Source organism: Perissodus microlepis, chromosome 12 (assembly GCF_051167445.1).
Source record: "Perissodus microlepis isolate ML-2025 ecotype Zambia chromosome 12, ASM5116744v1, whole genome shotgun sequence".
Classification (NCBI taxonomy): Eukaryota; Metazoa; Chordata; class Actinopteri; order Cichliformes; family Cichlidae; genus Perissodus; species Perissodus microlepis.
This window is the reverse complement of record NC_140472.1, coordinates 314,460-341,680: the sequence shown is the minus strand read 5'-3', so window position 1 is coordinate 341,680 and position 27,221 is coordinate 314,460. Positions and strand designations below refer to the sequence as shown.

General features: G+C 42.6%; 1 protein-coding gene across 2 annotated transcripts in view; it reads left to right on the top strand.

The window, feature by feature from the left end:
- The window catches only part of pdzd2 (PDZ domain containing 2), an 80,739-nt gene extending 54,858 nt beyond the window's left edge, over nt 1-25,881 (top strand). For both annotated transcript variants that reach the window (XM_084945199.1, XM_084945200.1), the window contains exons 16-27: nt 1-29; nt 1,521-1,608; nt 2,882-2,985; nt 4,955-5,117; nt 11,050-11,948; nt 12,240-12,384; nt 19,052-21,242; nt 21,361-21,466; nt 21,543-21,644; nt 23,169-23,412; nt 23,680-23,814; nt 25,435-25,881. The exon at nt 1-29 is cut by the window's left edge and continues 104 nt beyond it. In XM_084945199.1, coding sequence (XP_084801325.1) covers nt 1-29; nt 1,521-1,608; nt 2,882-2,985; nt 4,955-5,117; nt 11,050-11,948; nt 12,240-12,384; nt 19,052-21,242; nt 21,361-21,466; nt 21,543-21,644; nt 23,169-23,412; nt 23,680-23,814; nt 25,435-25,625 — 4,397 coding nt within the window. In that variant the 3' untranslated portion in view covers nt 25,626-25,881. The remainder of the gene's footprint in view (nt 30-1,520; nt 1,609-2,881; nt 2,986-4,954; nt 5,118-11,049; nt 11,949-12,239; nt 12,385-19,051; nt 21,243-21,360; nt 21,467-21,542; nt 21,645-23,168; nt 23,413-23,679; nt 23,815-25,434) is intronic.
- Nucleotides 25,882-27,221: the final 1,340 nt, after the last annotated feature.

Genomic DNA, 27,221 nt, shown 5'->3' with positions numbered 1-27,221 from the left:
TTATTGTAAGCAGGCATCCTAATCCAAAGGTAAGACCTGATCTGCTTTTAAATAAAAAGTTCAGCCTTCTGTAAAACCGCCTTAACTGGTGGTTTGATTCAAGCTACTGGATGAAGTTACTCCTGCATCCTCTGTCTTAATCCTCATGATGTTTCTCTCCTCCAATGACATTCAGGGGTTGTTGAGCCAAAAATGTGTCACATAGCCCGGATCTACTCACCAATTTCTAGTTTAATTGAGAATTCAAAGTAAATCGAGTCTCATTCACCCAGACAAAAACACAGTCTATGTTCCATAAACACAATCCTAGGTTTCTTTTTAGCTCTGTATATACACTAATCAGGCATCACATTATAAGGACCTGCCTAATATTGTGTCGGTCCCTCTTTTGCTGCCACACAGCCCTGAGGTATTTGGCCATGGGCTCGACTAGACCCCTGAAGGTGTCAGTTGGGGTTTGTTTGTCCAGCACGTCCCACAGATGCTCGATTGGATTGACACACAGGAGCCTCGTCAACACCTCAAACTAATGGGCTCCTCAAACCTTTCCTGAACCCAAGAAAGCTCCAGCTGATCCAGGAGAGAAGGACAACCGCTGCCCAAGTGAAAACCTGTAGTGATCCCGTACGTGTCAGGAGTATCGGAGCAGTTGAGACGCATTTTTTCTAAACACCGGGTCTCTGTGGCTTTTAAGCCCCAAAACATGCTGCGCCAAAAATGGGTCCACCCCAAGGATCGGGTCCCCCGACACAAACAGAGTAACATAGTGTACGCTGTTAAGTGCAGGAGGATTGCCAGGATTTATACATCGGGGAAACCAAACAACCTCTGGCTAAGAGGATGGCACAACACAGAAGAGCCACCTCGTCAGGCCAGGACTCTGCAGTCTATTTACACCTACAGGCCAGTGGACACTCTTTCAAGGATGAGGATGTAACATCCTGGACAGGGAGGAACGCTGGTTTGAGGGCGGAGTCAAGGAGGCCACTTACGTGAAAAGGGAAAGACCATCTCTGAATCGAGGAGGGGGCCTAAGGGTACATCTGTCACCATCTTACAATGCTGTGATTGCAGCCATTCCCCAACTCTCTGTGAATGGGACTCATGGACATTGATCAGTGGTTGTTGATCAATGGTTGTTGATGGTCATATCAATGGTCATGAAACTGACCACACGGCCCGTTGTTAGTCAGTGGTATTAGTCACTATGCAAATATGAAAATAATACATGGTCTGCAACAATGCTCAAGTTGGTGGTATGTGTCAAAGTAACATCATGAGTAGCATGACCCAATGTCTCCCACTATCACTTTGCCCAAAGCATCAAATGGCCTCCACCAGCTTTTCTTCTTACCGTAGTGCATCCTCATTCAAAAACCCCTTATTCTGTTAAATGGGATTGTCGGCACATGTGCTAATTATTGTGTTTCTGGTAGATTCCTGAGGGTTGGTGCTTTAGGATGTATTTGTCTTTCTTGATGCTAAAATGCATCTTTTTGTGTTTCTTTGTCTCGCGTCAGGTATCAGAGCAGGAGATGGATGACATCATAGCTCGATCCACTCACAGGGACAAAATTAGCAGGAACAAGCACTCATTTCATTCCCAAGGTCTGACCTGTGCCAGCATTCACATTTTAATTAACTGTATCAACTATTTTACTAGTTAGCTCCATCATTTTACACATGGCCCTGCTACACTATTGTAGTTTAACTACTGTGTAGGCAAGAGCACTGTTTCTTTGGTCTGTAACAAGGTTTCCATGAAGAACACTGTACTGTGACAAGACAGGGTTGATGTTGTTCACTTAGTCCTGGTCTCACCATGGTATTAGATCACTTCCTGTTCTTGTTACGGTGCACTGTGGTGTTTTTCTGTAGGTCAATCTGTGTAGCTTGATTAACTGCAAATTTTTTTTGCAAATTGAAACTTATTTCATAGTAACTTACAGGGTTGTATTAAAGCATCATTTCTTCAGAATCACATGCAAATATTCACTAACTGTGTCCTTAGGGATTTGCTAGCTTAGTGTAGCTAATAGCTTAGCAGTTAGCCAAACCACTAGCAGCAGGCTTGTGTGTTAGGGGTTAACTGCACTTTCCTCCTCAGCTGTGCCCCGGCAGGTGACTGTGGAAGAAGTGTAGTCAAAAACAGAAGTGCCCACCAACCTGTTCAGTTCTGGGGAAAATTGATTCTGCCAGTTAATTTTCCCCAATCTGTGAAATACCTGCCAAACAACAAAATGTGCTGGGAAGATTTTACTCTTAGAAATGTGAAACTAGAGTCCCAGCAACCATGGTCAAAGTATTCCAGGGGCCAGAGCAGGTGACACTGGAACAACTTTGAAGGCTGCATCAGCCTCTAGTCCCCTAGTATATATGTATATGTAGTATATATGCATGTCCACATGTGGGTCTTCAAATGGCGGCTGTCCAGAAAATGATGTAACTTTTATAGATAACTTAAATGTTCAGAGGAAAACCTGTTCTTATTAGGAGAGAGCCAGCATCTATACCTCTTTGGATTTTTTAGTTCTTTCTATAAAAATTGGTGAGATTGTATAAAACCCCAGTCCTACGGTCTTACAGGCCTCTTAGGAGCTTCCCTCCTCTTGTTACCAGCACCCCCCAGATCCCATCCACACATAAACTATCCAGCAAACCACACTCTCATTGCTGTGCAGCTGATACTCAGTTTTATTTATCTATGAATCCAGACATGACGGCCTGGATGATCTTTAATGTCCTCCCTCTAAACTCAGATAAAGCTGAGGTTAAACCTTAGAAATACAGTCACTAACTTGCTCCGTGTGGCGTGTGAAAATGATGGCATCACTGAATTCTGTATTTGTCTGGGTTTGGCTGTCGTGGTTTTAATGTGTAGGTGTGTCCTGTAAGAACACCAGCCCAGCAGTGAAGGACATGCAGGAAGACAGGTCGCCTGTTCTCAGCTGGACCATGAAGAGGTTCCTTGAGCCTGCCAGCAGGGTACGTTTTCATTTAGACATATATTTAGTTTTGTTGATGCATTGATAGGTTCAGTTTCAACCTTCTTACACAATCATATAGAATAGAATAGAATAGAATAGAACAGACTTTTATTGTTATTTTACATGAACAATGAAACTGTAGGTGCTCCACACCAGCTGTGCATGGAATAAAAGTGTAACTAGAAACAGTTGCATTTCCTGCGAAAATGCAGTGTGAATGCCGTGTAGTGGAATCTAATGAAAACAGCTGCAGAAGCTGAAGTTTGTGCTGAAAAGAAGTGAAAAAGCAGAACATTTAGCCTAAAAGAGGTGAAGGAGCTAAAATTTCTGCTGAAAAGAGGTGAACTAGCTGACGTTTTTACTGATAAGAGTTAAAGAAATTAAACTGTCTACTGAAAAAAAAATGGTGCTATTAGCCGGATTTAAACCCGGCCCTCCCGCTTTGAGAACGGCTGCTCATCTCTCTGAACCAAACTGGTTCTCAACTGAGTCAAACATATGATGAGAGAAAAATGTGCAGGGTGCAGAAGACGCTGAGCAAACTGCTGAAAAGAGCTGAAAAAGCTGAACTTTCTACAGAAAGGATGTGAAGAAGCTGAAATTTGTGCTGAAAAGAGGTGTAGAAGCTGAAGTGATTGCTGAAGATGGCTGTATTTGAAAGGGTACACCGCAGACTGTCAAGAAAGCAGTGTGCATGTGAGCACGGAAGATGTGGCAACTGCCACAGGTAGGATTCGAACCTTCGCCACTGGATCTTACAGCAGCTGCTCATCCCACTGAGCCAAACCAATTCTAGTCCCGAAGAAAGATATGATGAGAGAAAAAATGTGCACTGTGCAGAAGAAGCTGAATTGTGCTGAAAAGAGGTGAAGAAACTGAAATTTGTGCTGAAAAGATTTAAAGAAACTGAAAATTGTGCTGAAAAGAGCAGAAGAGGCTGAGATTTGTGCTGAAAAGATTTAAAGAAACTGAAAATTGTGCTGAAAAGAGCAGAAGAGGCTGAGATTTGTGCTGAAAAGAGGTGGGAAAAGCTGAATGTTCTGCTAAAAGAGATGAAGAAACTGAAAATTCTGCTGATAACAGGCCAAGAAGCTGAAAATTCTGCTGAAAAGAAGCAGAACTTTCTACAGAAAAGGGGAAAGGAGCAGAACTTTGCACTGAAAAGAGGTAACAAAGCTGTAGTTTCTGCTAAAAAACAGCTGAAGAATCTGGAATTTTTGCTGAAAAGGGGTCAAAAAACTGAAAATTCTGCTGAAAAGGGGGGAAGAAGCTGAAATTTGTGTTGAAAAGAGTTTAAAAGGTTTAACTGTTACCTGAATTTTTTTTTGTTTTTTTTGCAATAAGCGGGATTCGAACCCGGGCCTCCCGCTCTGCTCATCTCACTGAGCTAAAACACAGCTCAGCCCGGCAAGAAAAATCAGTGACCACACTTGTAATGTTGTCCTAGTCATCTTAATGTGCCAAAAAATGGCAAAAAAAAAAACCCTTAATATTTCAAAAAGTATAAAAGTTATGAGCACCAAAAGAGCAGGCATTAGCAGAAGGAGCAAAACAGTTTAAAGTTTGAATGGTGAAAATCGGATGAAAACTGAGGGAGTAGTTAACCAGCAAAGGTCTGAGCAACTAGAATAAGGTAGAAGAAACAATAAAGAGAAACAGGAAATCAATAGTGTGAATGCCTCTGAGGCATTTATTTATTTAGTTCCAAGTTTAATTAATTAATGACTCTTTTTATTAATTAATGGTGTATTTAATCTATTCATTTTGTCACTCCTGGCCTTCCGTAGTTGGTTCTTGTTTCATCAACTTTCTTGGGGTTTTAAATAAACAGCTAATCAGTGTAACAAAGTAAATCTTACAGTTATAGTATACACCCTTTCATCCCAGTTAATGAGTTAAATGTATTTTAATAGTTTTAAACTTCCTTTCATTTCAACTTTTGTCCAATTTGGTTGTTTCTTAAACAGGGTTCCCTGAGTTCAGAGGCAGAGTTGTCTCAGTACTTCCCGCAGGAACTTTCCAGCCACTCATTCCCATCTGAATCCATGTTGATGGGCTCAGATAGTGACGATGTCCTCCACCAGATGAGCTGCATTACCTCCAAGGATGACTGCTCATCAAAACCACATGGTAAAATGTTACTGATTAAATCCCAGGAAGACGTTTTAGGAATATTTCACAGATTTAACTTTAAAGTTTGCTTCCACCACGCTTGACATGTGAACAGGAGTTGATGAAATGAGAACTTTACTGACCTATAAACAACACGACTGAAGTATTAAAAGGTTAACATAACTATTAGGAGTTACCAGTGATCACATTACCTGTGGCTGTTGCCACTAATACAGTGGCTAGAAGCTAAGGCTAATAATAAAATGATAATATCCACTAGGAACTAGACAGGAACAATGGGATCCTACCTTCTAACTCTATTTGATCTGCAACAAACATAAAAATGTGCTGGATTGTATCAGCGGCATCATTACAAAGCCTTCACCTTGGGCCTTGCCTGGTGTGATAGACCCCTCTGTGGATATTGTATGGATCATGAGCTTGTTCCTGTGCTGCCATGATTAGTACCTCAGTGATGTCTTTAAGTCCAGCATTGTCCAGCCACTGGTTGGATTTCTGGATGTCAGACACTTCTATCTGCCGATGGTACCTACCATACGGGGCTTGTCTGCCGTGATGGTTCCTACTCTTGCTCTTCTCCTTTCTGGAGTTTCTGCTGCCTGAGGTGTTCACTGAGTGCATGGTCAGTAGTGGCCACCATCCTGATGTACTCATGGATGTTTGTTGTCTCCTCCTGGACTGTGGTACTGACACTCACTAGTCCTCAGTCTTCTTCCTTTCTTTTAGTGTACAGAGTGCTGAATTTGGAGTGAAACCCTCCATGCATGGTAAGGAGCTTCCTGGTCTTGATGTCAGTGGCTTCTATCTCCTCCTTTGGCCATCTTATTATCCCAGCGGGGTATCTGATGACCGGCAGGGCGTAGGTGTTAATTTCCCAGATCTTGTTTTTTCCATTTAGCTGACTCATTAGGACGTACTCTCTGCCGGTATTTGGTGGTTGCAGCTTTCCTCGCGGCCTCTTCGTGGTTCCCATTTTCCTGTAGGATTCCCAGGTACAGTCAGGTCCATAAATATTGGGACATCGACACAATTCCAAAATTTTTGGCTCTATACACCACTAAAATGGATTTCAAATGAAACGAGCAAGCCGTGCTTTAACTGCAGACTATCAGCCCTTATTTGAGGGTATTTACATCCAAATAAGGTGAACGGGGAAGGAATTACGACAGTTTGCATATGTGCCTCCCGCTTGTTAAGGGTCCAAAAGTAATGGGACAGAAATTGAAACTAGTAATGACTTCATGAACTTCTTCACAAATAAAATTTTTATCATTAGAGAAAAAATTACCAATAATCATCCCACAGATGTAATATTATCTACAGCTACTCTTAGTACCATTGATGTTAAGTTAGACTCTTTTTCTCCAATTGATCTTTCTGAGTTAACTTCAATAATTACTTCCTCCAAACCATCAACGTGTCTTTTAGACCCCATTCCTACAAAGCTGCTCAAAGAAGTCCTGCCATTAATTAATGCTTCGATCTTAAATATGATCAACCTATCTCTAATAATCGGCTATGTACCACAGGCCTTCAAGCTGGCTGCAGTTAAACCTTTACTCAAAAAGCCATCTCTAGACCCAGCAGTCTTAGCTAATTATAGGCCAATCTCCAACCTTCCTTTCATATCAAACATCCTTGAAAGAGTAGTTGTCAAACAGCTAACAGATCATCTGCAGAGGAATAGCTTATTGAAGAGTTTCAGTCAGGTTTCAGAGCTCATCACAGCACAGAAACAGCTTTAGTGAAGGTTACAAATGATCTTCTTATGGCCTCTGACAGTGGACTCATCTCTGTGCTTGTCCTGCTAGACCTCAGTGCAGCGTTCGATACTGTCGACCATAATATCCTATTAGAGCGATTAGAACATGCTGCAGGTATTACAGGTACTGTGCTGCAGTGGTTTGTATCATATCTATCTAATAGACTCCAGTTTGTGCATGTAAATGGAGAGTCCTCTTCACACACTGAGGTTAATTATGGAGTTCCACAGGGTTCAGTGCTAGGACCAATTCTGTTTACATTATACATGCTTCCCTTAGGCAGCATCATTAGAAGACATAGCATACATTTACACTGCTATGCAGATGACACCCAGCTCTATCTGTCCATGAAGCCAGATAACACACACCAATGAGTTAAACTGCAGGAATGTCTTAAAGACATAAAGACCTGGATGGCCGCTAACTTTCTGCTTCTTAATTCAGATAAAACTGAGGTTATTGTACTCGGCCCTGAAAATCTTAGAAATATGGTATCTAACCAGATTCTTCCTCTGGATGGCATTACCTTGGCCTCCAGTAACACTGTGAGGAACCTTGGAGTCATTTTTGACCAAGACATGTCCTTCAACGCACATATTAAACAAATATGTAAGACTGCTTTCTAGGGCTGTTCGATATAACGATATATATCGGATGACGATATAAAAACGTCTATCGTTTCAATTTAAGCTATTGTTTGTTTCGTGGTGTCGCAAAATAAACTGTTTACGGCAATATTTTTTCATGGTCTTGATGGTCACTGTAGTGGCTATATTAATTTCTTAAAGTTCTCACTTTTTCTTATATTTAATATAACCACACTACGGACGGACAAGCGCCTGTTTTTATGTGTTGTAGTTAGCAACAACGACGGTAACACCATGGCGTGTCCGCTTGTTTATGTTCCACATAAACCTTTCACAATAAAGCTCAAGATCCTGTTGAGACTTTTCAAAATAAACTGAATCACGTGAAAGAGCAGATTATTTACGGATGAGAATTAAAAAAGAGCCGCCAGGTGTCCTTCAACGCACATATTAAACAAATATGTAAGACTGCTTTCTTCCATTTGTGCAACATCTCTAAAGTTAGAAATATCCTGTCTCAGAGTGATGCTGAAAAACTAGTTCATGCATTTATTACTTCCAGGCTGGACGACTGTAATTCATTATTATCAGGATGTCCAAAAAACTCCCTGAAAAGCCTTCAGCTAATCCAAAATGCTGCAGCAAGAGTCCTGACAGGGACTAGAAGGAGAGAGCAGATTTCTCCTGTTTTGGCTTCCCTTCATTGGCTTCCTGTTAAATCCAGAATTGAATTCAAAATCCTGCTCCTCACATACAAGGTCTTAAATAATCAGGCCCCATCTTATCTTAACGACCTTGTAGTACCATATCACCCTATTAGAGCACTTCGCTCTCGCTCTGCAGGCCTACTTGTTGTTCCTAGAGTATTTAAAAGTAGAATGGGAGGCAGAGCCTTCAGTTTTCAGGCCCCTCTTCTGTGGAACCAGCTTCCAGTTTGGATTCAGGAGACAGACACTATCTCTACTTTCAAGATTAGGCTTCAAACTTTCCTTTTTGCTAAAGCATATAGTTAGGGCTGGACCAGGTGACCCTGAATCCTCCCTTAGTTATGCTGCAATAGACGTAGGCTGCCGGGGGATTCCCATGATGCATTGAGTTTTTCCTTTCCAGTCACCTTTCTCACTCACTATGTGTTAATAGACCTCTCTGCATTGAATCATATCTGTTATTAACCTCTGTCTCTCTTCCACAGCATGTCTTTATCCTGTCTTCCTTCTCTCACCCCAACCAATCACAGCAGATGGCCCCGCCCCTCCCTGAGCCTGGTTCTGCCGGAGGTTTCTTCCTGTTAAAAGGGAGTTTTTCCTTCCCACTGTCGCCAAAGTGCTTGCTCATAGGGGGTCATATGATTGTTGGGTTTTTCTCTGTATCTATGAAGCGCCTTGAGGCGACTTTTGTTGTGATTTGGCGCTATATAAATAAAATTGAATTGAATTGAATAGAATAAGAACCATAAACCAAACTTTCACTTATTAATACTTGGTTGCAAATCCTTTGCAGTCAATCACAGCCTGAAGTCTGGAACACATAGACATCACCAGATGCCGGGTTTCATCCCTGTTGATACTCTGCCAGCCTCTACTGCAACTGTCGTGAGTTCCTGCTTGTTCTTGGGGAATTTGTCTTCAGCAAGTGAAATGCATGTTCATTTGGATTCAGGCCAGGTGATTGACTTGGTCATTGCAAAACGGTCCACTTCTTTCCCTTTAAAAACTCTTTGGTTGCTTTTGCAGTATGCTTTGGGTCATTGTCCATCTGCACTGTGAAGCACCGTCCAATGAGTTCTGAAGCATTTGGCCGAATATAAGCAGATAATATTGCCCAAAACACTTCAGAATTCATCGTGCTGCTTTTGTCAGCAGTCACATCATCAATAAATGCAAGAGAACCAGTTCCACTGGCAGCCATACATGCCCACGCCATGACACTTCCACCACAATGCTTCACTGATGAGGTGGTATGCTCAGGATCATGAGCAGTTCCTTTCCTTCTCCATGCTCTTCTCTTCCCATCACTCTGGTACAAGTTAATCTTGGTCTCATCTGTCCATTGGATGTTGTTCCAGAACTGTGACGGCTTTTTTAGATGTCGTTTGGCAAACTCTAATCTGGCCTTCCTGTTTTTGGGGCTCACCAATGGTTTACATCTTGTGATGAACCCTCTGTATTCACACTGGTGGAGTCTTCTCTTGATTGTTGACACACATGCACCATCTCCTGGAGAGTGTTCTTGATCTGGCCAACTGTTGTGAAGGGTGTTTTCTTCACCAGGGGAAGGATTCTTCGTTCATCCACCACAGTTGTTTCCGGGTCTTTTGGTGTTGCTGAGCTCACCGGCGCGTTCCTTCTTTTTGAGAATGTTCCAAACAGTTGTTTTGGCCACGCCTGATGTTTTTGCTGTCTCTCTGATGGGTTTGCTTTGTTTCAGCCTAATGATGGCTTGCTTCACTGATAGTGACAGCTCTTTGGATCTTGGCAGATCAGGTTCCAAATGCAAATAGCACACTTGAAATGAACTCTGGACCTTTTATCTGCTCATTGTAATTGGGATAATGAGGGAATAACACACACCTGGCCATGGAACAGCTAAGAAGCCAATTGTCCCATTACTTTTGGTCCCTTAACAAGTGGGAGGCACATATGCAAACTGTTGTAATTCCTACACCGTTCACCTGATTTGGAAGTAAATACCTTCAAATAAAAGCTGACAGTCTCCAGTTAAAGCACATCTTGGTCGTTTCACTTGGAATCCATTGTGGTGGTGTATAGAGTCAAAAATGTTGTGTCAATGTCCCAATATTTATGGACCTGACTGTATGTGAATATGTATATTAGTGAAATATAAGTCCTCCACAAAGTCAGGGAAAGCCTTGTAACTTACTGTAAAACTAAATATGTTCCCTGAGACACAGAGGTACAGATCCCTGAGAGCCTTAGCCAGTCAGCTAGCAGCTGTGACCAGCACACCTGTGCAGGTAATAAAAGGACAGGTAATGTTTGTCGAGCTGTTGCACACACAGCACGCTCATTTCATCAGTTAGCTCCATAATGAGCTAATACTGTGTGCTACATACTACAGTGTACGCTGTACACCTGCTTACTGGTTTTTGTTGCATCACTCTGTGTCTCCCAGTTAATTTGTTTACAGCTCCGCACCGCCCAGGTGGCAGAAAATGTGCATGGTATTTGCAAACTGGTTCCCAGCTCGTAACCAGCGCACTCTGCTTTCAAGGGTGAGCATTGGTTAAAGGTCATCATGTGACTGATGCGAGCCAGATCCTTTTATTTAGCAAAATTGTGATTAATCATTAAACTTTACTGTTGAGGGGGGCGGCCACGACTCTACACACACACACACACACACACACACACACACACACACACATTAAAAAACAAAAAAGCCAGAAGAAAAGGGCGCTCGGGGCATCCAAGAGGAAAGGGCCTCAAGCCCTGCCCCCACACATGCCACTGACCATTTATGAGATTTTTTTTAGAGACCAAGCATTTATCATCTCTCTTTAAAAAATTACACAGCATCCAGTTTTGTAAAAATTAGCTGTAAGTTCATCTTTATTTTCAGGATTCAGCCCATCTCTGACAGAAGTGGAAGACAGCCGTGTGTACAACAACATCCAAGACCAAACCTCTGCACCTCTCAGTCACCATGTGGAGGCCGTGTGCCAGCCCATCACGTGGTCCAGCCCCCCCACAGCACGCAGCCCACTTCTCTGCCAGGTGAAGTGCTTCGAGAATGACCTCAGCGATGAAGAAAATTCAGCCAGCAGCAGAAAAATCGAGCCCTTCCACAGACCCACAAAATCTGAAGCCTTTACCTGCAGTGACGTGTCACAGAGTGATTCAGCAGGTGTATTTAGCAGCTCGGTGTTAGACGGTGAAGATGGTGGAGATTTGCAGAGTGGAGGCAGAGATATACCCACAGCACTCTGTGACAGTTCCACTCAAAGTGAGGATGGTTTTCCCAATAAGTCAGAGTCACCTGGTTGTGAGTTAACCTTCACGTTCATCCACCAGCCTTTAGATCACACAGCAGGGGTGTCGAGCAGCTCTGTGCTCACTGATATGACCACCAGCACTGAGGACTGTCCAAATCAAAGTCATGGACAGTTGGAGTCAAAGCAGTCCCCCAAGCTTGAAGCAGTGAACAGGGTCATGATGAGCACTGAAGCACCAAACCTACCCCAGCAGCAAACATCCCAAACGGATGAACCCACCCTGGCCTTGGCCCCATTCCAGCTCCCATCCCACAGCACAGGAACAAACCCCACGGTGGCTGCCGACATGATCCCCAGTCAGCTATATGAGAAGGAAGATGCCAGTGAGTTTGCAGGGATTTGTCCCATTAACACTGTGATCCTAAGAAGGAACGACGGGAATTCATTTGGGCTTGAACTGGAGATTATGTCATCACCACTGAAGCTGGTGATCGCTGGGGTGGAGCCTGGAGGTGCAGCAGAAAGGGTACGTGGGATTGCTTTCAACCCTACACCAGTGGGATGGGGGTGGGGGGTTCCCCCCAAAAAACAAAATAAATTCAACAACACAGTTTTTGGCAATAAACTGCAAAGCAAAAAAATGATGGCTGTAGCAAAGATGATACAAATTCAAATATATATGCAAAATTTTCTATGCACACTGAATATGAACAAGAATATTTGAATTTTCTGGTGATTCTTTAAAGGATCAAACGATTTAAGATATTAAAAATATTCCATGTAAAGGCTGAGCTTGTTTCTCTAACTGTGGTCCCAGGAGTCTGCGGGCAGGCTGCGTCCCGGAGATGAGATCGTCAAGATTGGAGATAAACTAGTTTGCTCCTCCAGCTACCAGGACATTTGTGAACTTATGCACAGCCTTCCTCTGACACTGGCCTTGGACATCAGGAGACCGATCTCAGGTAAGACGCTCACCGTGTGACTTTATTCTAAAGCTGAATAGATGAAAATGAGCAGCTCACCTGCTTCAAGAAATTACAGCCTTATGCTGTCGAGTCAGGGAGAAGATGCTGAAAGCACTGTGAAATAGGCACAGGGGACTCAGATGGGAAAGTTACTCCAGTCTGGATTTTCCCTCATTGTGGGGTCGCAGCAGGCCTTTTATTGATCGGAGGCAGTGTTGGGAAGGTTACTTTTATAATGTATTCCACTACAGATTACAGATTACATGCCCCAAAATGTATTTTGTAACGTATTCCATTAAGTTACTCAATGTGAGTAACGTATTCTGAATACTTTGGATTACTTAATATATTGTCATGCTTTTTACAACTACACGAATGTCGCTATCACATCCTGCACATTCTTGTTTGTTTTTCTTTACCATTTGGCTGTTAAGCCCAACTTAAGATAATATATTTAATGTAGAGGAGCAAAGACTTGGGTATGTTTATATAAGCGGTTTTGTCTTCTTAAAGATAATAAAAAAAGCACCGTCTTTCCTTAACAATATTTTTTTATTTATAAAGCTGGCAAGTGGAAGAGTATTAGACAAACATAAAATATGCCATTGAAGAGTATTTACTGTTATGGTCACCAACATCACTTAGTTAAAATCAAAAGTAGCCTTGCACAAGGAGAAAAAATATCAGCATTTTCAACGACTGTTTTCTATTAGGACAAAAAAAGGCAATGTATAAAATTATACTCAAAAATGAAAAATATATTATTTTGGCATTTACTGTCAATATTATTCTTCCAACAAAAATTTTAAATTACAAAAGATTTTTCAATACAACTCAGATATTCAAACTCAATGTAACAATGAGAAATTACATTTTAAACCTTACCCTAGATATAATTTTTAAAACAAGACAATATATGTTTTAATGCAACTCAGCAACATTACCTTATGGCCATTTAACAAAGGCATGCAACAAAGAACTGTCCGAGGTGTCAGTGCTGAACTGCTTGGTTCAAAACCTTAAATGGCCCCAAAAATCAAATAATTGGCGAACAATTGCAGTAAACGTATGAGGTGCTGCTTTTTGAATGCATGCCAAAAACAAATACTAAAGACTACAAAATACTGAGGTTGCAAGCCCTATCTGTGAACAATACCAGGATAGTTTCAGCAGACGACCTACATCTGTTCCGCCTAGTCTACAGTCCAGTAAAGGCGGTTGTAACGCAGCAAGAGCACCTGTTCAGAGTGATTGTCTGTCATGCGGTTACGGTGTCGGGTGAAGACGAGTCCTTCGTGGCTAAAGAGACGCTCGACCGGAGCAATTGACGGCAGAGTTGTATTGTGTTTTAAGAAGAGGGCTCTGATCACTGGATGTCCCATTAATAAGGTCAATGTCTTATCTGAATCTTGAAGATACCTCTGTACCTCATCCTCCACTGTAGAACAGGTCACCTGTGTACTCTGAAAACTGAAGAAGCTGTCGTCATCATCTTCTGGCTCATTTCCCACTGAGGCATGTCCAGTGGTGCTGGTGTCATTAGAAGGTTCTGTGTTGAGGAGACGAGCCTCTTGGACCATCGTTCTTCTCATGGATTCTCTCTCATCATCAGCAAGCCACCAGAGTCGAAATTTTGGGATGGTGGATGCTGCCATCCTTGCTTCATGGGAGGCTAATACAGCTGCAAATCAAGTGTCAATTGCTTTGATGATTGCTAAGAGGATGTGAGTTGAAGATTGCACTTTTGTCAACTTTTCAGATAACTTGGCTTTCAGACTGAGAAGGGTGGGAATCACATATCCGAAGTAGCAGTTCTTTCCCCCTGGAGCAGGTTGACTGAGTAGGCAAGTGGTTTCAGAGTGGCTGCATACTCTTTGAGAAACACTGTCTCTTGAGGATGCAGTTTTGCCACCTTCAGTTGTTCACAGATTTCATTGAGCTGACTTTCAGGTAAATTCATTAGATTCTCGATTGCATGGTACTCTGAGCTCCACCTAGTCACTGAAGGTACAACACATCTCATTTGGGCAATTTCTTCAATTACCTCAGAAGCACCTGATGAGTGATGAGCCTTATTCCAGATGGCTGCACATTTTGCCTTTGCACTCCTGTATAATTTTCTGGAAACACCGTGCTGTGAAGCAGCTTTATCAAGGTCAGTCGTGGCAATGAGATTTAGTGTGTGCGCAGCACATCGATGGTGTGGTGGCAAAAAGAAGTTCAGCTCCTTGTGTTCTTGCTCCTCCTCAAGTACTGTAGTGACATCATGAAATTGTACATCACCTGTGTCTTCCAGATCATCTTCTGTTTTTGAATCTCCATATTCATTGAAAGCTTTTACAGAATTGCTCCCATTGTCTGTGACTGTAGCACTAACCTTGCCTCGGATATGGAATTCAGCATGAACCTGACTTATTTTGGCGGCAATAACATCATAAATGTGATGGCCTCTTATCCTCTCACATGCCAGTGCAGCAGACCTGCGATCCAATGTGTCTGACTCGATCCAGTGACATGTGATGCCAATGAAACTTCTGTGATGCGCAGTCCGGATATCTGCTGTTGTGCACACATTTTGAGTATGTAGAAGAATTTCAGTTATTGCTTCGTTCATTTTTTGGAAAGGTTTTCTCAACACGAGTCATCAATGTTTTTCTGCAAACAGGACTCCTGCCCCCACTTAGTCCTTCAACCGTCTTACGGAATGAGGTGTTCTCAACAGTAGAAAAGGGCTGCACTTCATTGACTATGAAGTCAAATACCAAAGAATTTACTCTCCTTTGGGTGATGGCTGGAGTGCTAAGGATGGCTTGTTTGAGAGGAGGAGAGGCTGTGTGTTTGCCACTTTGTTCATCACCATGATCCGATGTGTTTGCTTTGGGTAAACTGTGTATAACCCTGGGATGCGTCCTGGGAGACCGACCAAAAGATAAAATATTACTGATGAAGAAATAGTTTTGTATTCGAGATCACTGCAAAAAGTGCAGCCTTACCTAATGTCCACTAAGGTTGGGCGATTAGACGAATATATCGACTATCAACAATAGGTTGAGCCTTTCGCCGATTGTGTTTACAAGAGGAATTTATTAATTTTTTTGCCCATGAGTAAGTATAATAATAATGTTGGTTGAAGGCAAGAGAAGCAGTCAATGGAAAATATAATAGTGATGTTTTAAGGGAATGAACAAATGCAGCGATTCATTTACTCAAACTCAGAATGAAAGAACAGCAGTAGTCTATGTTCAGGAAAAAACAAAACATTTAATTTAAATAAAGAAACCACAATGGTGGGTAGGGATACAAAGAAACTGTGTTCCAGTATTTATGTCTTAGACACTCGACCAAACAACAAATAAGTTAAAAACCAAAATGTCACTTCCAGCGACCATAAAAAAATATCAGAGGTAAAGTTACGTTTTTTTGTGCAATTTGGTGCATCTCAAATAAATAAATGAATAATCCAAAAAGTAGCTATGTTAATACAGAAACTCCAACAAGGAAAACTTTCTATTTATGTTCTAGATGCGCAAATCAGTCCGTGCATGATTACATTACTTCGCCCACTAACAAGTCACCTGCGCGAATATGTTGGTTATCATCATTTGTTTGACTGACAATTGTTGGTTGGACCTTAATGTCCACCTTACTGTTAATCATTTTGGGATTGCTTTCAGAACTGCACACGATAATTTGAAGCTAGCAGGTTGTTAATGCTATCCATCAAGTTTAACAGTCTATGAACTAACTTTAGCTAACGGCAGCTAACAATGTTAGCTAAAATCACAGCAATATTACATCGAAGCTACTGAAGTGGCACATAGCCTAGGTAGCTACCACAACTAAAATAAGATATTTGCAGTAGGCTAACTTTGGTTTTAAAAATAACTTACTTTCAGATGTTTTGTTAGGTTGGAGGTGGAGTCTTTGGCGAGGAGAGCATCTTCTTTGCTGGCAAACAGAGTTTGCCTTGCACTGTTAAATTTCGCCCATCCCTTTCTTCTTTGAATATGAAATGGTGTTGGAACTTCCAAGTCCGAAACGTGCACTGCTGACTCTGTTGCGCTGGCGCTGGCTCCGGGTCCATCGTGTGATTGACGCCACCAACAGGACGCTTTTTTTTTTTTTTACAGCCTCTTCTTGCGTGTTTTGTTTGGGTTTCCAGCCGCAATGCGCAGCGTGGAATGACCAGAATTACAGAGGACCGCCATGTAATCCATTTATAACAAAGTAACTGTATTCTAATTACCATCCTTTTAAACAGTAACTGTAACGGAATACAGTTACTCGTATTTTGTATTTTAAATACGTAACGGCGGTACATGTACTCTGTTACTCCCCAACACTGATCGGAGGGTTGGTGGTTCAATCCCTGCTGAATATATTGGACGGGATACTAAACCCAACTTGCTCTCTGATGCATCCATCGGAGTGTGAATGTCTCTGAATGTTAGATAGAAAGCAGTTAAATAGAAAAAGGTTTTGTGTGAATGGATGAAAGAGCCTAGTTGTGTAAAGCTTTGAGTGCTCAGAATAGAAAAGCTCCATTTAAAAACCGTATGTATGGACTGCCCAGCTGATTGGCCAATGTCAGACCAGAATAAAAACAAACATTGTCTACTCAGAGCTTTAGACTCTTCCTTCCACCCAACCCTTTCTACATTTCCTCAGTGCAGTAATAATATGTTTATAGCTGCTGTGGTCTGCGTCTCATCACACAGTTGTTGTCTTTGCATTGGAGAAGAAGCACTAACAATATACAGGCTGGATTCCTGATTAGACGCTCAGCTACACTAAGCAGCTTGTAAATGGAGCTGAACATGTCACTTCTGTCACGCTACACTGCTCGTTCACTTTCTGCAGCCTGCCCATCAGCTTACACTCAAACCTCCAGCTGCTGGGAGGAAAACTGTCTCCACTTAATGGTTACGACATGATTAAATCATATATTTGTGTGTCTTTGAATGTGCGCTTACACTGCTGTGTCGTGCTGTTTCTAAGCCACCAGGTAGTGTTACTCTTTAAGCTTTCACATAGACTGCCGTGTGTTTTCCTGTAATGCTGACCTCAGATGTAGGATCAGCATCCCTGCTCTCTCCTCCCCAAAGCAACCTGCACGCCTCTGACTCTCTGTTCACGGTGACTAACCTTTATATTTTACTTTTAATGACCAATATTAGATTTGCCCTGTAGCTTCACACTAGGTGTAGTGTAACATTAATCTTTATGTAACACAGAGATTGCTGTGGGGCACTAAAACGGGGAGTCTTTCCACATGTCTGTTTTTAAAGCCATCATGTCTCTCTGAGTAAACATGTCATCATCATAGGTCAACATTACTGATAAGCAGGCGAAGGATAAAGGAGGAAAAGTCACTTCCTCTGATGATAACCTGTCCATATACGCTGCTCCTGACAGTTTCAGTTCTGTAACTGGTAAACAGAGACTTCTTCACATCTTTGCATGTTAGACACTAAAGTGCAAACATGTGTAATACAAGAGAGAGCAGTCGATCATGTGACTTCCTGGATCAGCCACAGCAATGTCTCCAGCTAAGTCCTGCAGTTTACCAGCTGAGTATACATCTGTGTAGCTTTAGTCTTTCCTTATGAGATTGTAGATTATAATATAATGCAACCCTTTTGATGCATATCACTGTATAGTATGTAATAGTATTGTACAGTGTGGCTGTATGCATTCCCTCTGTATGTTAGGAGTCAGCAGTTCACAGCAATGACTGTATCAAATATAACACAGTTGATACAGTCATTGGTTCAAATCAGAGAGAAATCCATTCGGGTTCATTTCACGCCGCTAACATGAGAAAAGGTCTTTAATCACTTCACCTTCATGACGGCGCCTCACCTCTCACTCAACAGGCTGAATTACATAGATACATGTTATATAGTGGTGCAACGGATCACGGTTGATCCGTAATCCGAACCGATCCCACTCCACAGTTCGGCACGCACGTGGTCCGAAGATTCGAAAAAGATGATGAACGTGCTTGAGCCACGCTATGATATCCTGTTGCGCGTCCACTTTAGTGGCAAGATCGTTCCAAGCATGTATGAGCAGGAGGAGTTTAAAGTTATGGCTGAACTGTCCCAGGCATCTACTACAAATGGGTGGAGCTCCAGGGCAACGGAAAGCTACGTGACCGTGACCGCTCGTTATATCACAGCGGAGTGCGATGTAATGAGCGGTGTGTATTATTGTAGGGTCTACCTTACAATATAAAGCACCTTGAGGCGACTGTTATTGTGATTTGGCGCTTTATAAATAAAACTGAATTGAATTGAGTGGTCGATACAAAGCCCTGTACTGCACTATATTGTACCATAATTTTTTTTAATAACTGCGTGGAATGAGTCTTGAGTTGAATGTTTTTAACAGGCAAAAAATACTTCAATAAGTAAATGTTAAATTTTTGTCTTTTTTCTTTTTTTGCTGATCCGAAAATTGATCCGATCCGAACTGTGAGATTTTTGATCCGTTGCACCACTAATATGTACACATATATAATTAAACTTACACATCAAATTATATCATATAAATTACAATTCATTGGTTTCATATTTAAAAAAATATGTAATGTAAATTATTCATTGTTACCAACCTCCTCTCATTCGATCCTGATTGAACGTCTTTTCATGTCTTGTGCCAGCTGTAGATCGACTGCTCAGCCTGGGAGGGACTGTGTGGTCACAGAGCAGTGATGGATCCACAGTGGATCCAGCCAAATCTGTTCAGGGGGGGACTGATCAAGTAATAAGAACACATTTAGGAAAAGCCACAATCCAACCAGACTGTAACTTGCCCATCGTCAATGTAGACGACGTGTTATCAGATGTGAGCCACGACACCAGTGAGGAAATATCATGTGATGAGCCTGAAACCTGCTGTCCAGGCCAACATGGTGCAGCCCTGTGTGAGAAGCCTCCTTTGGAAGCCAGAGATGAAAAGGGTGCCGCCTTTCTGATGAATAAATGTGTGAACCAACAGAAAGAAGGCAGCTCTGCAGTTTTCAGCGGATCAGGTCCAGAAAAATCAAATCCTAGTTGTAAACACATGGATCCCACTGCAGATGTCAGTGGTTCAAACAGTGACTGCAGTGCAGTGGTAAAGAACATGGCAGATGGTATGGGTGGTGTCTCTTCTACACGGTCACCATGCCAGTTTCTTAACAGTACAGTACCTGTTTCTGCTACAGAGCCACACTTTGACAGAGTTAAAGCGTGTGCAGCATCCAGACACACGAGCGTTTACAGAAACCATGCTCCACCAGCAGCCCACTCTGTCACTGAAAATCTGCATGCAGACGTCTCCCAAAGATCAGATTTACTGAGGTGTGACGACACACAAACATATTCAGTGGAATCCAACCCCTCAGGCTCCAGGCTGTCCAAAATGTCAGCGTCAGTGAGCAACAATCAGAAAGTCGTGCAGTGTAAAGATACGTTAAAGCCTGATGCTCGCTCCTTACCTAAGACAAGCTCAAAGCTGAAACACCTCGGTTACTCCGACAGTCCTGTGTGGAGGAGTAACTTCAGACTTCAGGTTGAAAGTGGTCCTTCCACACTTAAAGGTTTGAGTATTAAAAAGAAGAACAGCCCAGAGGAGCCTCTTCAAAAACTGTTGGGGGGTGCAAGTCCAGTCCCTGCAGATACAAAGGCTTCCTTCAGACAGCCAACAAATCCACCAGCTGTGGTAACCATTGGGATTTTGAAGCCCACTAACCAGCCTGATGTCAGGAGTTGCCTAGCTGTGGCCGGAGCAGGTGACACAAAGCAAATAATGACTGAGCATGGAAATTCAGATGGAGCTTTGCAAACTGTGCAGCTGCCCAAAAAAGATACGCACGTAGGTTACGAAGCAAAAGCTGAATCACATGGACCTGCCACTCAGAGGACATTCATGGAAGTGCGACTGTCTTCCTCATCAGCAGCAGCAGCAGCAGCTATGTCACATAGAGACAAAAAGGTTTCAAAAGAAAATAAACACAGAAATGATACAGATGCACGATTAGCAGCAATGCATTCATCCACTGTCACCGCAGAAGAAAGAACAGCTGCTTCGGTCACCAACACAGCATTTCATTCACTGTCAGCTACAGCAGCTCATTCAACAAGTAAAGGTTTCAAACCTGTGACAGTTATGGAGACAGAAGAGACAGCGAAGTCCAGCACATCCAGACTGTCCACACAGACCCTGTCCACACAGACCCTGTCCACACACACTGCCTCGTCTGCAGATTACAGTCCTTTCTCTGTCCGACATAAAATCAAATCCTTTGAGAATCTGGCTAATGTTGACAAGCCCCTGGTGAAAAGCAGTGATCCTCAGCCGTATGCGCTGGCATATAGAGCCCCGCTGAACCAAAGGATTGCAGGTTATATGGAACTGGTTAATGCTGTTGACTTCCGGACACGGCAAAGGAGTTTTAGCTCTTATGTGGAAAATCTGCTTCCAGCCACATCCTGCTCTCTTCGTCTTCGTAAGTCTTCTGAGAATGAAGTTCACAAAGCTCCAGATGGGGCTGCACCACAGACTCCTCCAGTGCTGCGCAAGAAACATGGCAGACTTCTCTACGGTAGGTTACGGCAGCTCAGGGCTCTCAGCATGCCTGAGCTGGAAAAACTGTGCAAAGAGGACGCTGCAGGAGGGCGCAGCACTGCAGATAAAACGGACTCTGACACCCAGTCCACTACAGCCCCAGTGACTGACAGCTTTCCAACCTGTGCAACTCCAATGAAAGCAGATTTGAACAGGGTTAACCACAGTGAGGCTGAAGTCACTGAAGAGACTGCCCAGAGGACCCGAGAGACCCATGGCCGGCAGCTCGGCTGGTCCATCAGGTGAGACTTTAAACCAGTCATTGTAAATCACAGCAGCTGCTTTGCTCAAAACATAACTGTGAAATGTGGGTGAAAAAAACACATTAAATGTCCTGATTCGATGACTTTTTCTCTGCAGTTTAGATGAGCTGTCGGCTTCACCTGTGAGTCAGTGTAAACTGCAAACACTGCTGTCCTCACTAACAGCGAAAGCTTACATATCAACCCTGCTTCAGCAAACCGAGGTAATGTCTCACTGCAGATACAGAGTCCAGCTGAGTTTGGGTTTTCTTTATTTGTCTCTCTCTCTGTGTTTTGCAGACTAACAGAAATACTCGTCTTGTTGTCCTGAGTAAAGGAGAAGGTTCAGGACTTGGTTTCAGTATTGCTGGAGGAGTTGACCTCGAGCAAAAGGACATAACTGTAAGTATAAGATGTTGAAGGCTCACATTGTACATCCTTCAGATTTAAACAATAATATACGGTGACTGTTGCAACAATTTAAAGTACATTTTCTTGCACATTCATTTACTTGCCTTGGATGCCTCACTAAGATATGAAGATTCAGTTAGTCCAGAAAATCTCAAGAAAAGTTTCTTCAAGAGCAAAATGCACCAAACAGCGTGACAAAGCCCACTCTGCTGAGGGAAAGTTCATTAGAGTCACCAGCTACAGAGGTCAAAGGTTACCAGCAGCTCAGATTACAAAACACAACAAGCCTTTCAAAAGTTCAAGCACCAAAGGTTTGAGGATTTACAGGAAGTTTGAGGACTGACAGGATCTTTGAGGACTTACAGGATGTTTGAGGAGGGTTAGGGGTTAGGTTTGAGGACTTAGGTTTGAGGACTTACAGGATCTTTAAGGACTTACAGGATGTTTGAGGACTTACAGGACCTTTGAGGACTTACAGGATCTTTGCGGACTTACAGGATCTTTAAGGACTTACAGGATGTTTGAGGAGTTACAGGACCTTTGAGGACTTACAGGATCTTTGAGGACTTACAGGATGTTTGAGGACTTACAGGATCTTTGAGGACTTATAGGACCTTTGAGGACTTACAGGACCTTTGAGGACTTACAGGACCTTTGAGGACTTACAGGACCTTTGAGGACTTACAGGATCTTTGAGGACTTACAGGACCTTTGAGGACTTACAAGACGTTTGAGGACTTACAGGTTTTAGGTTTGAGGACTTACAGGATCTTTGAGGACTTACAGGACCTTTGAGGACTTACAGGATCTTTAAGGACTTACAGGATGTTTGAGGAGTTACAGGACCTTTGAGGACTTACAGGATCTTTGAGGACTTACAGGATCTTTGAGGACTTACAGGACCTTTGAGGATTTACAGGACGTTTGAGGACTTACAGGACCTTTGAGGACTTACAGGACCTTTGAGGACTTACAGGACCTTTGAGGACTTACAGGATCTTTGAGGACTTACAGGACGTTTGAGGACTTACAGGATCTTTGAGGACTTACAGGACCTTTGAGGACTTACAGGATCTTTGAGGACTTACAAGACCTTTGAGGACTTACAGGATCTTTGAGGACTTACAGGATGTTTTGCTAACATTTTGGTGCCACAGCACAGCTTCAGGTCCAGTGGAGTCTTGATGGCTCAGCCCTGTTTTGGCAGCAAAGGGGGACTGACACAATATTAGGCAGGTGGTCATAATGTTGTGTTTGATCAGTGCACTTAATTAGTTCATGGCAGATGCAGAAAGGACTGGTTAACCTGAGAGCAACAGTGATCGACTGAAGTCAGTCACATATTGCTCAGTGAGTAACTGTCACTGTTGCACCAACTCACCGTGACCTCTCACAGTTTTGTAAAGGCCATGATCCTCCAATAATTCAGGAGACCCATCTGCTTAATGAACACATAATAAATGTATTTAATACATGACTGAATGATATGTATTATTAATATGTTTTTGTCCTCAGGTTCATCGGGTCTTCACGAAAGGTGCAGCTGGTCTTGAAGGTACAATCCAAAGAGATGACAGCATTTTATCCATAAATGGCACCAGTCTGGAGGGTAAAACACACGCAGAGGCTAGATCCTGTCTTCATCAAGCCAAGCAGTCCAACCAGGTCTTAGTGGTCATTCACAGAGACAAAGACAGTGTGCAGTGTATCTCTGACAGACAAGCCTCGGCTACCCAGAAGTCTTTGGAGCGTAGCGGAGGTAGGTTTCCATCTCCAGTGGGTACACAGAGCTTCCTGTAATATTCTCATTGGCTGTAACGTCTGTTTTAAATCACTCTGATGCTGACTGACTTAGAGTACTTCTTTCGTCAGAGCATTTAACCCTTTTAAATACAAACATTAACCTTGCAAAAGCTCTGCCCGTGGTGTGGTTTCTGCAATCAGCTGAAGTCCAGCGGTCAGCAGCAGCATCCTCTCTTAGGTTTATATCTAACTTCTGTCCTTCTTGGTGTGGGATGTCTTTCAGCTGTGGATGTCAGTCCAGATGGTGCTGTAACAGTGGCGCTTCATAATACTTCTGTTGGACTGGGCTTCAGTCTGGAGGGGGGCAGGTCTTTGAGCCACGGAGACAGGCCTCTCACTGTCAAACGCATCTTTAAAGGTGACTTTTTCTTCTCAGACAAAATGCACATAAAACTGTGACGTCACAGTGTGTGTGCATCTGTTAACAATGAGCACGAGGTTTCCATGTAACGTAAACTGTGTCTTTGTAACTGCTGGTGTCACAGACGATAATGTTAACATGAATACTGATTCTTGTTTGTTAAAGATTTGATCACATAAACCTTCGGGCTCAAACATAAACATAATGCTGCATAGATAACTAGCTTAGCAAACAAATTCAGCCTGGTGTGAATCACAGGGAACATGACTAAAGTCGTTCCACCTCCTGTGTTTCAGTGTACACTCCTTCCTGGTTTCATTCATGCTTTCTTAAAAAAATCCCAAAACGGTCATTCTCTTATTTTGTAGGTGCATTTGTAATGAACAGCAGGGATCAGGGGATAGGACACACTCACTGCAATTCTTGGGACTTTAATCATGAAGCTGCAGCAGCAGTTCTGTTTGCATTTGCACAAACTTAACGTATATTTTTCCGGGTCTTTAGCCACAGACACAGATACTTTCATCAGTGGGACACAGAGTGGACGCTACCTTTGTGTTCGTTCATTCAGTAAAAGTTAGTGATTGAAGCCGACTTCAGTGCAGTGTTTGAGCATCAGAAGAGAAAGTAAACACAGCCATCACAGTGAGATCAGTTTATTTTCTTTACCCCTAATTTCTTTAAGAGCTTTAATAGTTGTAGTGCTACTGGGAGAAACACAAAATCTAAGCTGTTTACACTGTGTCTGCCTTAAATCAAACAACGTGACTGTTATAACAGCATTGACATTTCTGTTTGGATGGAAACTTGTTTCCCCCACAGCATTTTCCTCTTGTGGTCAAAATTTGTTGCATAACTTAAAATTTGTGGCACTTGGGTTAGCACGGTTACCTCACAGTAGGAAGGTCCTGAATTCAGCTGTCTGTGTGCACGTTCTCCCCGTGTTTGCCCGGGTTCTCTCCGGCTTCATCCCACAGTCCACAGACATGCAGTCAGTCGGGTTGGGTTAACTGGTGATTCTAGATTGTCCACAGGTGTAAATGTTAGTGTGAATGGTTGTCTGTCTCTCTGTGACAGACTGGTCACCTGTCCAGGGTGTACTCTGCCTCTCGCCCTATGATAGCTGGGATAGGCTCCACCCCCCTGCGACCCTGATAAGGATAAACAGAAGAGGATGAATAGATGGAACGCTGGAAAGTTCAACAAAATCAAACTTTACATTTGTTGAACTTTGACCTCAGTGACCATGACAGCTGCATGCGCGTTTTCTTGGCACGGCCACACTGAAAGTAACGATTGCAGTGTATCCTGTGTGAAAGTACCTTTATTATTTATTTAAACACAAATCTTTGACTTAATTCAAATAATGGGAGTCTGTGAGATATGCATATATTAGATGAGCTGTTAGCCTTTATAGTGAATGTGTTGGATCCTGGAGAAATCAGAGGCTTAAATCTGACAGACACTGACAGGGACGGTTGGTTATAGCCAGGTGAATGGCCATCTGTCAAATCATAGCTATAATTTGAATATATCTTCAGCGTGTAGATCATAAGTAGACCAGAGTAAAATAAGGAGCTTTATCTGAGTCTGAATTGCTGTTCATGTCTAACACAGGAGGAGCTGCAGAGCTTTCCGGGCTTATCGAGGTTGGCGATGAAGTCCTGTCTATCAATGGCTGTTCTCTGGAGGGACTCATGCACCATGATGCCTGGAAAATGATCAAAGCCACTAATGAAGGGCCTAACCAGCTCCTCATACGCAAGCAGAGCAATGTGATGGTAAAAAACAAGGAAACGGAGTCCTGACAGGCTCTACTGTTCAAGCGGATACGTTTAAAAAAAGCAGTTATACATTTTGATTGTTGGACTTTTTGGTTAGCCTTTTTAAAATATCTTTGTATTTAATAATTGGCTGGACACTATTGTGGTGCATAATATGTAATTATGATTTTTCAAATGAATAGTTCAGTTTATTTATAATAAATTAACTTTTGAACACTCAGAAATAATACATTTGTAAGGCATTCCTTTTTTAAAATAAAGTTGATATGTTGACAGAAAATTTGCAGGTGACTGTGGCTCTAGCATTCCAGCTTATACATCCACACTATATGCCTCTGTACCTACTCACCTAAGTAGTGATGGTAAATTTGATTCTTTTTACTGAATCGAGTTTTAATGAGTCACTCACCAAAGTGAATCGGGTTTTTTGAGTCATTTGAGTCACTGAGTCAGTTGACCAGAGAGTGCAACAAATGTACATTTTCACTCAAACTTAATTTGTTTCTCTTTTCATGTAAATCCTACTGCTAAGATGAATGATTCTAAAAGAAAACAACTGTTTTATAGAGCAAAAAAGAGCAAAAACATTTCTAAAATTAAGCAATTTCCTATCAAAATAGCTTAATAAACATTTATTTTGTTCATTTTTATTTTATTAGTATTTTCCTTAAATGTGTCAAATACATATTTTCTCATGTCAAAGGAGCTTGCAAAGAAAAGCGTCTGGACTTCTTTAAGTTGCTTGAAGACGTTTCACCTCTCATCCGAGAAGCTTCTTCAGTTCTAAGGTCAAATGGTGGAGAGTCCTAGATTTAAACCCAGTGGGAGTATCCCCCCACAGAGGGACAAAAGGACCCCCTGATGATCCTCTAATCGCCTGAGCCAAGGTGTGAAACTGGGTGTGGGTCCCAATCAGCCAGGGTTTCGGGGGAGCTCATTGTGAAACCTGGCCCCACCGTATCATGTGATTTCCTGAGGTCAGATGGCCCAGGATGTGAGTGGGCGTTAAGGCGTCTGGGAAGGATCTCAAAACTGGATTATAGATGGCAGAGAGTTGGTGTCGTAAACCCCGCCTCTGTTCAAAGATGGTCGCTCACAGTGGACATAGATGCTTCTTTCACTCCTCTTTCAAACCATCTGTCCTCTCTGTCCAAAATGTGAACATTGGCATCCTCAAAAGAGTGACCTTTGACCTTTAGATGCAGATGGACAGCTGAGTCTTGTCCTGTGGAGGTGGCTCTTCTATGTTGTGCCATGCGCTTGTGAAGTGGCTGTTTGGTCTCTCCGATGTAGAGGTCTGGGCATTCCTCGCTGCACTGTACAGCAAACACCACATTGTTAAGTCTGTGTTTTGGAGTTTTGTCTTTCGGGTGAACCAGTTTGTGTCTGAGCGTGTTGCTGGGTCTGAAATGCACCGGGATGTCGTGCTTGGAGAAAACTCTCCTGAGTTTCTCTGATACACCGGCTACATAGGGGATGACAATGTTGTTGCGTCCTTCTTATCCTCCCTCGCTGGTGTCTGATCTTCTTTTCTGTGCCTCTTTGCTGACTTTATAAATGCCCAATTAGGATAGCCACATGTTTTGAGTGCTTCCTTTACATGTGTGTGTTCCTTCTTTT